The sequence below is a fragment of the Pyrgilauda ruficollis genome, unplaced genomic scaffold (genome assembly GCF_017590135.1).
Source record: "Pyrgilauda ruficollis isolate IOZ18807 unplaced genomic scaffold, ASM1759013v1 scaffold165, whole genome shotgun sequence".
Taxonomy (NCBI): Eukaryota; Metazoa; Chordata; class Aves; order Passeriformes; family Passeridae; genus Pyrgilauda; species Pyrgilauda ruficollis.
Genome location: NW_024515320.1, coordinates 1895692 through 1907666, shown reverse-complemented (window position 1 = coordinate 1907666; position 11975 = coordinate 1895692). Strand labels below are relative to the sequence as shown.

Below are 11975 nucleotides of genomic sequence, written 5' to 3'. Positions count from 1 at the left end.
GCCTGCCCAGAAGGGTGAGCATGGTTCCATAGACGTCTCTCTCTTTGGACATTTCCTTTCCAATTTTTAGTTCCTTTTTTATTTCCCTGGCTCACCTGTCAGTTGCAGCAGACAGGGACTGTGGGCCCAGACGTGGTTCTCTCACTGTCACGATCAGTTCCAGGGGCTCGCCAACTGCTGCCAGTCAGGCCAGTTCATTTCCTCACACGGAGGTACCAATGGTCAGCAATGGAAAAAGACAGGGAGACTGACTCGGTGATCAGAATCCGATTTTATTGTGGGATACAAATGCTTATATACTATTTCAGGGAGACTAGTAATGTGTACTACAATGATTAGGTTAAAACCACATACACAAACTTATGCACATAACAACATCTCTTGCTTGCACAGTTTAATGGGATTTTCTTTTCCCGGTAAACCCGTCTGATTGAATCTTCTTGCAATCTAGGTCTAATTTCCAAAGTTCCCTTTGCTTTTGCCAAGGCATCCTGTTATAAAATCTCTTATGTTAACTAGGTCTGAAGTCCATCTTCCATCTTGTGTCTCCTGACATTCCAATAGGGAAGAGTGCAGAGCCACCTTTCCCAAAGGAAAACAGGTCCAGGGGGGATGGGATTGGACACTGTTGAGTCAGGGACAGAAAGAAAGACTCCAGGCTTCAGGTGGATCAGAAGGCTTTAGAAGAACCTTTATTAGCAAGAAGCGATGAGCTTTTAGAGTCTCACTCGCTAAGTCGGACCAGATTGGTCCCAAAGTAGAAAACATCTCACATTACTGGTGACTATGAAAAGCACACTGTGGAAAGCCATCCATGACCTACCGTGTGGTGCTGGGCAAGCAGGACCTGTCAGAGGATGATGAGCCCAGTTCTGTGGCCGTGGCTGTGGAGAAGACGATTGTGCACGAGAAATGGAACTCTATTCTTGTCATGTAGGGATGGAATATATCCATGAGTGGGTGGGGGGCAACAAAGCTAGGGACCACTTCCTCATGGTTCATGTTCCCCTCTAGCAATGACATTGCCCTGGTCAAGCTGGCAGAGGAGGTGCAGGAGACTGACAACATCCGTGCCGCCTGCCTGCCAGCTGCTGACAAGGTCCTGCCCAACGACTACCCCTGCTATGTCACCGGCTGGGGACGTGTCAGGAGTAAGTGGGGTGTCCCTGGAAGGGTCCCCATGGGTCCCTGGGCAGGGGATTTGCAGAGTGTGAGGTGTGACTGTCCTTGCAGCCAACGGGCCCCTGGCCGATGCCCTGCAGCAGGCTCTGCTGCCCGTGGTGGATTATGAGACCTGCTCCAAGTGGGACTGGTGGGGCGACCTTGTGCTTGAGACCATGGTGTGTGCCGGCGGTGACGGCGTCGTCTCTGGATGCAACGTGAGTGTGGGCACTGCTGGGTGGTACCTGCCCCCAGCCCAGAGGAGGACTGACAATGGTGCTGAAGCAATGCAGGGCAACGGGTTCCATGGGAAGCACAGGAGGGAAGGGGATGGAGCTGCTGCAGTGGCATGTTGGAATAAATCAGCCAAAACTCCATTTCCTTCATGCAGAAAGACAATTCTTATTCACAAAGCTTATATTTATAGGAAATATCAGAAGGCACTGTATTAAACCTAATTGGTCAGCAATACAGTGAAACTCAGTTCACTGGTTGATAAGCGCTATTGGATATGTCTACCAAATTTTCTCTCTCTAGACATGTTTCCATTTTTCCTTTGTGGGTTCTCATGGGACAGATCTTATTGTTTACAGAGGTGCATTTGTTTCTCACCCTCAGAACAGATTGTTGGGTTAAACAAACCTCTCATTCCTAAAATAGCTTCACATGGGAACTTGCAAATCACTTGTTAGCTGCACTTAGAAGAAATGACAGGTCAGCTTTGGCAGTTTTAGCAGTGTGAGGCCTGATTTCATAAGGCCTTTCTTTTCTTGTCTACGTCAGTGCTGTGTTGGATGTGGGGTGTGCCAACAGGGTGCCCAGGAGCAGTGGCCCACACTGTCTCTCCATACAGGGCGATTCTGGAGGCCCCCTGAACTGCCAGCGCGATGACGGGGTCTGGGAGGTCGAGGGCATCGTCAGCTTCGGCTCCGGCCTGAAATGCAACATGAAAAAGAAGCCAACAGTCTTCACCCGGGTGTCTGCCTACATCGACTGGATCAACGAGGTGGGTGCCCCTTCCTCTGCCCCCATGCAGGTTGGCCACACTGCCCCTGCCCTGCCAGTGGTCTCACCATGAGCCTCCCCGTGTCTTTCTCTGGCAGAAAATGAGCGAGAACTGAGGACACAGCATGGAGCACAAGTACCGAGTGTGATAAAGGCAATAGTGCTAAGCTGGTCTCGTGTGGTTCTTTCGAGGGGACGCGGTGGAGCAGAGCCAGGGGATGTACCTTGTGGTGCTGGGCTTCTGCCTGTGTGCTGGGGAGAGCCCCCACATTGTGCAGTGAGGCTGGGCAGGCTCCTGGGGAGCCTAAGGTGGGCAGAGATCCCACAAGGTACTCCCAGCTAGGAGTAGAGCCATGGCCATAGACAAACCAAAGGGTTCAAGGCTTGGCTGATGGTTTGATGGGAGAGTGGCTGGAATCAAGCCTGGTGGTCCTGGGGGGCTCTAGGGAACTTGGGGAGGGGCTATAGGGCCCCTAGTTGGCCCAAGGAGGTTTTAGGTCTCTTGGCTGGTGCTGGGATGTTTCAGGGGGTCTTGCTGGTAACTGGGCTACTTGATGGCAATGATTTATAATGGGGTGTTGAGGTAACTGGGTTGGTCCTGGGGGTCATTCTGCAGCCCCACTACATTCCTCCACCACCTGTGCTGCTGGAGTGCTCCCACTCTGTTCTCACCTCTGCCAGGGATGTCCTGGGGAAGGAGCAGCCACTGCAGTCCATGTCATGGAAAGGAGAGGGACAAGGCTGAGCCATCTCTACCCAAAGTCACCCCTACCCCCCTCGCAATGCTTCCTAAGTGAGGGAAGTGGGGAAATAAACAAGGGGAAGAGTGCAGGGTCACCTTTCCTGAAGATGAGCAGGTCCAGGGTAGATGGGATCAGCCCTGGGATCACCTGCACACCCAGATGCTCTGTACAAAACTGGACAACATGGGACAGGGCAGCCCAGGCCCCACTCCCCTGGGGGATGGAGAAGGGGAATAGAGAAGAAGACAACCATGAGCTCTCACAAACACCTGAGCACAGGCAAGGCCATCACATCCACATCCAGCTCCAGCTGGACCCTCCTTGGGGTGCTCAGGGCAGCCCTGGCTTCTTCCTGCAGCCCCCTCAAAACACCTGAAATGCTCCCAAAGGAGCGTGGAAATACTCAGTGACTGAAAAAGCAGATTGGATATTGCCAGGCTCCCTGGGAATCCCCAAGCACCCCTCAGTACAGACCTACCCTGAGGCCTCTGCACCACACAAGAGTGGCTCCAAGGATGCTCTCCCCCCTCAAAATCCAACACAGATGCAGGATTTCTGACCCAAGGCCATCACGTTAGCAGCTCCTTAAGAACTTTACCTCAGCACTGATGTTTCAATGAATCCTCATTGGTTTCCTGCTGTAACTCCCAAATGACTCCTCAAAAGGAGCAGGATGCTCCATAGGCTGGCACAGCCACATTGTAAATGACCACACAGAGCAGCACAGACATGAGTGAAGGTTCCTACTCTTCCCACTTCAGAGGAGCCTTCAGGAGGTGCTGAAATGGCAATGAGGAGATGGAACAGACAAGGGAATACAGCTAAAGATTTGCTCTTTAATTGAATTTATTAGAAACACTGACTGCAAAACTCATCCCATTTCACTTGAACATCAGACCCTGGTCCCCTCAATCAGTTACCTGGACAGCACAGGACACAAATATCATGATCAGCAAAGAAAAACACTCTGAGGTCAAGTGTGGTCATGTCAGGCTGAGCCAGAAGTGCTCTCCTCTGGCTCTGTTCTCCAGCGAATGGACTTCCTGCTCCATCCACAAGATTTCCCATCGGCACAGCACAATCTCCATCTCATCTCCACTCCATGGCAAAGCCAGCACTCTCGGATCACATTTCTCCAGACAAACATCTGGACACACAGACAAAATCCACAGGGAGCACTGACACCAAGTCATGGTGGGCACAGATTTCATTCAGGCACAGGAAGAATCTCCAGTGCTTGGCAGGGGGCTCGGAGCCCACGTGTCAGTGGCACATGAAGAAGAATTTTTTACGGAGGAAATTGAAACATCCCGGCATCTGCTTGTACCTCCCCTTGGCAGAGACAGCATGTGCCACCTGGGAACAGAAGAGAGGCTGAGGAATGGGATGCTCTCCCCATCCGTGGGAATCAATGGCTGCCATGCCAAGGACAAAGAAGCACCACAACAACCAGAAAACAACAAGGTGATTCTGTAAGTCCTCTCTCCCTCCACACTGGACTTTTCTCCTACCCATGGAGAACAGAAAAAGTATCTGGGGCATCTACACTTGTACACAACTTTGGCAATAGTGAGTCAACAAGGCACACAAAGGAAGATGTTGATCAGCCAGACTCGTTCCATATCCCTGTGCATTGTGCTCCTCCACCCCCAGGACAAGCTTACAGGAGCACCCAAATCTCATCAGCTTGGATAGGACAAGCCATGACATTTTTTAGCAATTTTTTCAGAAGGATTAAAGCCTGTATTGCCAAGATTACTTCTCACTGGAGAAACCTCCAATGCTTTTTGGCAGATTGAGGCCAGACACTTTCTTTGTAATTAAACTTCTCTGCTGTACCTCCAGTGAACCCATCCCTAAACTCAACACTCAATATCCTCACTCCTTTTTTGAGTGTAGGCCTCCATGCCCCAGCTGATCACACCCCTGACTATTTCCTTCATCAACAAAAAGCAGAACAAAAAGGACATTTACCCTCACTAACATGCTGAGCAGGTCTTCCAAATGGGCGTATTGCTCCAGCACACTGTCCAGCGTTTCCACATACCACGAGCCACTTGACTTCTCTCTCCAAGAGACAAAACCTTCAGAGAAAGAAGGAGAATGTTATGCCAAAACTCATCTGCTGTTCTCATCCCAACAAGTTCCTGCCACTCCAACAGAGCCTGGTTGTCCTGAATTGCCCCTGTCTTTGGCCATGAAGCTCCAACTGTTTTGCTAATTCCCCCATGCTCAGAAAAGGATTTTACCGTCTGTTTCACCTGGAAAAGTTGAGTAGGAAACCAAGATGTCACTAGGTGTGGGCAAACTGGCAATGGCATCGGGCTCATCCACGTTATCTGATGAAACCCGAAATGGGGTCGCGTCCGATTCCAAGAAACCCCCAGGAGCTTCCTCTTCAGGCGAATCACAGTCCACTACAAAGCCTTGATCCCTTTGTTCTGAAAAAAGCAGCAACAAGACAGCTCCTGATGTTCATCCCACCCAAGAGAGTCACAGTTGTACATCCGACATTAAGAAAGGATGGGGAAAGAAAAGGGAAAAGGCCCTAGAACAAAGTAAGGCTTTTTGGCTGTTCGGCTGCACTGGTTGAGTCAAAGTCATTGGTAGTTTGTACAAAATTCCTCACTGTGTGTGAAGAGCTGGAGCGGCCTCTCAGCATACAGTAAGAGAAGAGGCAGCTGGTGTGAGAAGACAGCTAGAGAGAGGGGCAGTCAATGAACAGAAAAGGAGCCAAAGCCACAGCCTGACCACATCTCTGCAGCCCAACGCTACTGGAGCCAACACAAAGATTCACCTCCACCACAGGCCTGGATGAAGAACAGTTTGGGTTTTCCTCTCAAACTCGGGCAATTGGACCCATTGAAATAGTTCACAATCTTTTCTATGGGAATGGGTTTTCCATCCGTTCCGTAAACACCTCCAGGAAATTGAATATGGCTCGTCTGCAAGAGGAAAATGCAGGAGCTAGTGACAGGGAAGGCAAGGCCAGTTCCAAGGGAGCCCATTTCCCATCAGGTGCTTCATGGCATAAAGGTACCAGAACAAATCCTGGTGTTTGTGGGAATCCCTGTGGCCAAGTCAGGGTGAGGGGACATCCAGGAGACGTTTGAAATGCACTAAAACCCATAACTTCTGTTATCCAACTCATATCCCACATCCTCCAGCAAAGGAATTCTTCATCCTCTGGTACAATGAGTACATACCATACACCACTTTACTAAGAATGCCTCTTCTCATCCTTTAAGAACTGACTTGGAATAAACAGGCATTATTGCTAATAGCATCTCCCAGTCATAGCTGGAGAATGGGAAGGACTGAATCACCACAGCATGAGGCTGAGTGGGACCTCCATGCAGTTCTAAATTATTAACCCCAACTTCTAAAATGGAAAACACTTGTCCACTGGCACCACTGGATCAGACCACACCAGAGAAGCTCCTGTTTTCTTTAACCCAGAATAAGGGTGTAACTCTTTGAAATGTACTGCAAAGGCAGAACAAGGTTTTGACAGACCACTTCCCTCTCACCCTGTGTAAGACCACAGGACAGGGAATTAACCCTTTCCCACACCTAAGGAACAAAGGGAGAGATGGGACAAACCCACCTGACAGCCATGGGAAAGGATGATCACAATGCAGCAGTCCAAAGCACTGTGGTCCTGCCGTGACAGCTTCAGCAGCTCCAACACCATTTCCTGTGTGGAAAACATCACAATGAGAGTCTTTTGAACCATATCTCAGCCACAGGTTACTGCCAGGCCCTGTTCTAACTGCACTGCCATGGATCCTGTTAATCTCTGCCACAGGACAACATGAACTCCGAGTACAGCTGGCAAAAGCCATTGGCAGAGAGTGAGTATTTCTGCATCTCTGCCCTTATTTAACACTGGCTGATTTAATTACATAGATTTCTCACCTCTCTACATTCTTTACAACACAGCATCACAAACCAAAGCACATTTCCACATGATTTATTTGACGAAATCCACTGGTTCTGACCAGGAGCTGGTGGGTGGGCAGAGAACCATGTTTTACTTTCAGATGATCAAATTCCCCCTGACACTTCCAGTAACAGCCAAGGATGGCACAGACAGACATGACACAGCTGTCTGAGCTATCCCAAAAGCACAGCCTCACCAAATCCCTACAAATCCCAAAGGAGATTCAACATTCATGCAGAAGAATGAAAATGTGCAAGGTCCTCTCCCCTTCTTCAATTGCAGCGTAACAATAAAGCAACAGGATGCAAGTGGTTCATTGTTTCTTTGTGGGAGGTTTTTTGGTGTGCTGCCAACACAAGACACATCTCCAAAAGCACTCCCATTGCTTCCAGGGGCTCACCTCTCATCCCTCATGTCAGCAGGACACACCCAGCCTCACCTGAGCTTTCAGATCCCGCCGGGTCAGGACGGTGAAGCGCAAGGCCTTGAAGCGCCTCTCCAGCTTCTCACAGTCAATGTCAGAGCCTTCTCGGGTGGACAGACCCGAGTCTCTGGAGAAACTGACGTTATTGAGGATCAGGCAGTGTCCGCAGGGATCCGCTTTCATCTCATAATCCTGGCAGGGACACATCACAATTAAACTCCCTCTTATGCCAAGTGCTTGCTGGCTAATCCAGCAGGATACAATATCAGTGAGGAATGGGAGTACTTAAATTGGCTAATTTCACAGCTTTTTAATTTCTCCAGTCCTAGGGATGGGTAGGAGCACACTTTCTCCACACACATCTTCTCATCAGCAGGTGGGAACAAGAAACAGCCCACTAAACTGGGGAAAGCCTTTGTGGAAAACCAGCTGCTGCTTTATCTGTAGCATGTCCAAGAGCAAGTTGAAATTTCTGGGAAATTCTTTTAGGCATCATCATCAAACCTCACCAAAAGGAGCCAAGAATTTATGTTATAACTGTGGTAATCTTAAGGAGGATCTGGCTAATGACTGATCCACTCTGAGACCACTGGCCCTGTTACAGCCTTGGAGCAATTGCTCAGGTAAGGCAAAGTGAGAATCAGCTCCTCCAGAAATATTTTCTGGAGTCACTCATGAGACACGGAGCTTTTGCCTAGTAGGGAACACTTTCAGTCTTCTCAAATACTAACCTGGTCATGGCTCCTCTTGTCAACAGCTGAACCTACAACACAAAACAGGTACAGGATTCAGTTCACCACACTTCACAACAAGACCATGCTCCTAGAGTTCACGTCTTTCCCAATACATATGAATTTCCCCTTCCCACCACACTGGAAACGAGCCTTTGGCATGCTGTGGCTCTAGGAGTGGAATGTGGCTTACCCCGGGCTGGCACAGGAGGCATTCGAGGTCTTTCACTCTCAGCTTGGACTGGGATAGACAAACGTTCACGAGGGGTCACATCTGTAATGGCATGGGACAAAAATACAGAGGATGAGTCCAAGCTCAAAAGGTTCCACTGCTGAAAAGCAGGACATACAGGCTGCCCCGAGAGGCTGCTGTGGAGGCCCCATCCCTGGCAGTGTTCAAGACCAAGTTGGACAGGTGTTGGAGCAACCTGGGATAGTGGAAGGTGTCCCTGCCCATGGCAGGGGATGGAATGAGATGAGCTTTAAGGTCCCTTCCAACCCAAACCATTCTGGGATTCCATGATTCTTCCAACAGTCACCTCTACCAGGATAATAAAAATTATGACTTCCCAGACTCTTGCCCACAGTGGGTGGAATCCCAGCTGCCACCCCCCATGCTGCTGTTTGCCAAAAACACACGACAGCCTCCTCAGCACTGACTTTTACGCTGTTTTTCCTCCTGCAGCTCCAGCTCCACGGGCCGCAGGTCGGGCAGCTGCGCTGGCACCGGCCGGGCTTCGCACTCCTGGAGCAGCATCTCGGCAAGGTCGCCCTGCCCGGTGTCCCGCAGGATAGAGAGGAAGGCAGGGAAAGCCTGCTTCCCTCGAGTCTCCAGGTCAATGATCAGCTGCCGGGCTTGCTCTCCTCGGCTGCCAGCGCTCTGCAGAGAAAAACCCAGAACAGGGATTTGTGCAGTGTCTGGGCAGCCCTTCCGACTGCTCTGAGCACTCAGGACATGGACACGGGGTAAACAACAACAAAATGAGTGGAAATAGCCAGAGACCCCCACCAGACCCCCAGCCCTGACCTCCCTCCAACAATGGACACCCAGCCCGATGAGGGGTCTAGAGGGAAAGGGGGAGAGGAAGCACCCCAAGTCTGGCCGGGGGGTGGGGTGGTTCTCAAACATCTTATCTGCACAAGGACCAACCCAAGGCCTCGTCATCAGAGTGAGGGGACACAGGGCCATCCCTTTGGGCCTGTCACCAGGACTAAAGGGACATGGAGTTCCGCTTTGAGCTTGTCACCAGAGTGAGGGGACCTGGAGTCTCCCTTAGACCTGAGCGGACACAGGACAATCCCTCCCACATCTGTCACTAGAGTAAGGGGTCTTGGGGGCCACCCCCCTGACCTGTAAACGGGCTCAGGGGACATGGGTTCTCCCTTTGGGCCCAAGAGAACACGGAGCCACCCCTCTCAGACCTGTCACCAGGGTTAGCAGACAAGGGGGCCACCCTTCAGTCCTGTCACCGGAGTTCAGGGGATGCAGGAGCTACCCTGCCATGCCCGTCCCCGGCTCTCAGGAAACACAGACCCTCCCCGGGCCACCCCGGCGCTCAGTGTCCCGCTCCCTGGCACCTGCAGCTCCTCCAGCATTGGCCGGGTGAAGAGCCCGCGCTGCTCCAGCGGATCCCAGAGCGGCTCCACCCGCAGCGCCGCCACCAGCCGGGCCCGCCCGCGCCGCAGCGCCCGCCGCTGCTGCTCCTCCATGGCCCCGGAGCCTGGGCTGCCGGAGCCGGGCTCTGCCCGGGACCGCCGCTCAGTGCCCGAGACCGCCGCTCTGCTCAGGACCGCCGCTGAGCCCCGGAGCCGCCGTTCAAACCCTGGAACCGCGGCACAAGCCCCGGAGCCGCCGCTCAGTGCCCGGCACCGCAGCTCTGCCCCGGAACCGCAGCTCGCTGCCCGGAAGCGCCACCGCCCCGGAGTCCCAGAATCACACACGGAGTCAGGCTGGAAGAGCCCTGCTGTGGTCCAGAAGGGCCATCCCAGAGCAAACGGAACAGGATTCCATCCGTGTTTTGGTGTTTTGTTAGGGTTTTTAAGAATATCTCCAGGCTTGAACACTCCACGCCCTCTCTAGGGACTGTGTCACCCGCACAGCAAAGTTCTTCCTCATGTTCAGAGAGAGCTTCCTGTGCATCTGTTCCTGCCCGTTGCTCTTGTGCCATTTCTGCCCGCCCCCCCGGAGCAGAGGCTGAGCCCTCCCTGCAGACAGAGACAGACAGGGACGGGGATGAGGGCCCCTCTCAGCTGTGTCTCCTCTCGAGGCTGAATAGCCCCTGATCCCTCAGTCTTTCCTGGGCAGAGGGATGCTCCAGGCCCTTCCTGATCTCTGCAGCCTTCACTGGCCCTGCCCCAGGAGCCCAGAGCTGGACACAGCACTCAGGTGTGCCTCCCGAGGGGCAGGGTCACTCCCTGACCTGCTGCCAGTGCTCCTCCCAGTGCACCCAGGGCCTCTTGGCCCCCAGGACACTCTGCTGGCTCTGGGACAGTTCACTGACCATGGCACACCCAGGTCCTTCCTGCAGAGATGCTCCAGCAGGTCACCCCCACCTGTGCTGGTACTTGGGGCTGCTCCTCCCCAGGGGCAGGACCTGCATTGCCCTTGTTGAACATCACTAAGTTTCTCTCTGTCCGATTCTCCAGCCTCCCAAAGTCCTGCTGAATGGAAGCACAGCCTTCAGGTGGATCAGCCAGTCCCCCGGGTGTGTGTCACCCAGTCCCCAACCTTCAGGTGGATCAGCCACTTCCCCAGTTCCATATCATCACCAAACTTGCTGAGGGTACATTCCATCACTCTGTCCAGATCGTTGATAAACAAGTTGATTAAGACTGGACCACTGGACCCAGTATAGATCTTCAGGGAAGTCACTGATGTAGACTTCCAAGTGGATGATGCCCTCTGAGCTCTGCCACTCAGACAGCCTTTGATCCACCTCACCACCCACTCATCCAACCCACATTCCCTAAGCCAACTGTTGTGGGTTAAGCAGAGCTGGAAACTGGGCACCACACAGCTATTTGCTCAACTCCCCCCTTCTCTTCTCCTCCCACCCCAATGGAATGGGAAGGAGAATCAAAGTAAAACTTGTATGTTGAGAAAACAACAGTTTAATAATTGAAAATAAAGTAAAATACAGTAGTAATGGTAAATTATAACAACAACAACAAAATAACAATAACAACAATAATAGAGGGGAAAACAAGTGATGCACAATGCAGTTGCTCACCACCCACTGACTGATGTCAGATCCCCTTCCTGAATCCAGATCAGCTCCTTCTCAGTCACTTCCCCCAGCTGATACACTGGGCATTCTGTGGTGTGGAATATCCCTTTGGCCAGTTCAGGTCATCCGTCCCATCTGTGCTCCCTCCCAGTTTCCTTTGTGAACCTCCTCACTGCCAGAGCACGAGACAAGAAAGAAATCTTTGACTTTGGATAAACACGACTTAGCAAAAAACCAAAATAGAATCACAGAACATGCTGAGTTGGAAGGGACCCACATGGATCATCGAGTCCAAGTCCTGCAGAGGACACCCCACGAGTCACATCATGTCCCCTGGAGCTCCTTGAACTCAGACAGGCTCTCTGCCGTGCCCATTCCCGGGGGAGCCTGTTCAGTGCTCGACCACCCTCTGGGGGAAGAACCTTTTCCTAACGCCCAACCTAACCCTGCCCTGACACAGCTCCAGCCACTCCCTGTCACTGTCACCAGAGCAGAGATCAGTGTCTGTCCCTCCTTCTCCCCTCAGAGGAAGCTGTAACTGGGATGAGTTTCCCCTCAGTCTCCTCCGGCTGAACAGACCAAGCGCCCCCAGCTGCTCCTCCTCCCCTCAAGGCCCTTCACCAACTTCACTGCCCTCCTCTGGACGCTTTTTAACACCTTAGTATCTTTCTTATATTGCGGTGCCCACACCTGCCCTCAACATCCCAGGTGAGGCCGCCCCGGCGCAGAGCAGAACGGGAC

The 11975-nt window shown here is 52.1% G+C and overlaps 2 protein-coding genes across 3 annotated transcripts; one reads left to right on the top strand and one right to left on the bottom strand.

Annotated features, from left to right (window-relative positions):
* Positions 1 to 814: 814 nt before the first annotated feature.
* Positions 815 to 3492, top strand: LOC121351397 (chymotrypsin-C-like). The gene is made up of 5 exons (XM_041463515.1): positions 815 to 933; positions 1015 to 1151; positions 1234 to 1379; positions 2015 to 2167; positions 2265 to 3492. Exons 1-5 carry the CDS (start codon positions 815 to 817, stop codon positions 2280 to 2282), a joined length of 573 nt encoding a protein of 190 aa, XP_041319449.1. The 3' UTR covers positions 2283 to 3492.
* CASP9 (caspase 9) lies at positions 1601 to 10063 on the bottom strand. Of its 2 annotated transcripts, XR_005954787.1 has the most exons (12): positions 9586 to 10063; positions 8668 to 8887; positions 8201 to 8281; positions 8008 to 8039; positions 7292 to 7468; positions 6517 to 6606; positions 5707 to 5854; positions 5171 to 5350; positions 4884 to 4993; positions 3830 to 4265; positions 3508 to 3688; positions 1601 to 2095 (listed from the first exon to the last, which is right to left on the bottom strand). XR_005954787.1 is itself a non-coding variant. In XM_041463468.1 (10 exons), exons 1-10 carry the CDS (start codon positions 9715 to 9717, stop codon positions 4173 to 4175), a joined length of 1263 nt encoding a protein of 420 aa, XP_041319402.1. In that variant the 5' UTR covers positions 9718 to 10063; the 3' UTR covers positions 3738 to 4172. The 2 variants fall into 2 exon arrangements, 1 of the variants encoding a protein (XP_041319402.1); XM_041463468.1 differs by lacking the exons at positions 1601 to 2095; positions 3508 to 3688 and having other exon boundaries at positions 3738 to 4265.
* Positions 10064 to 11975: the final 1912 nt, after the last annotated feature.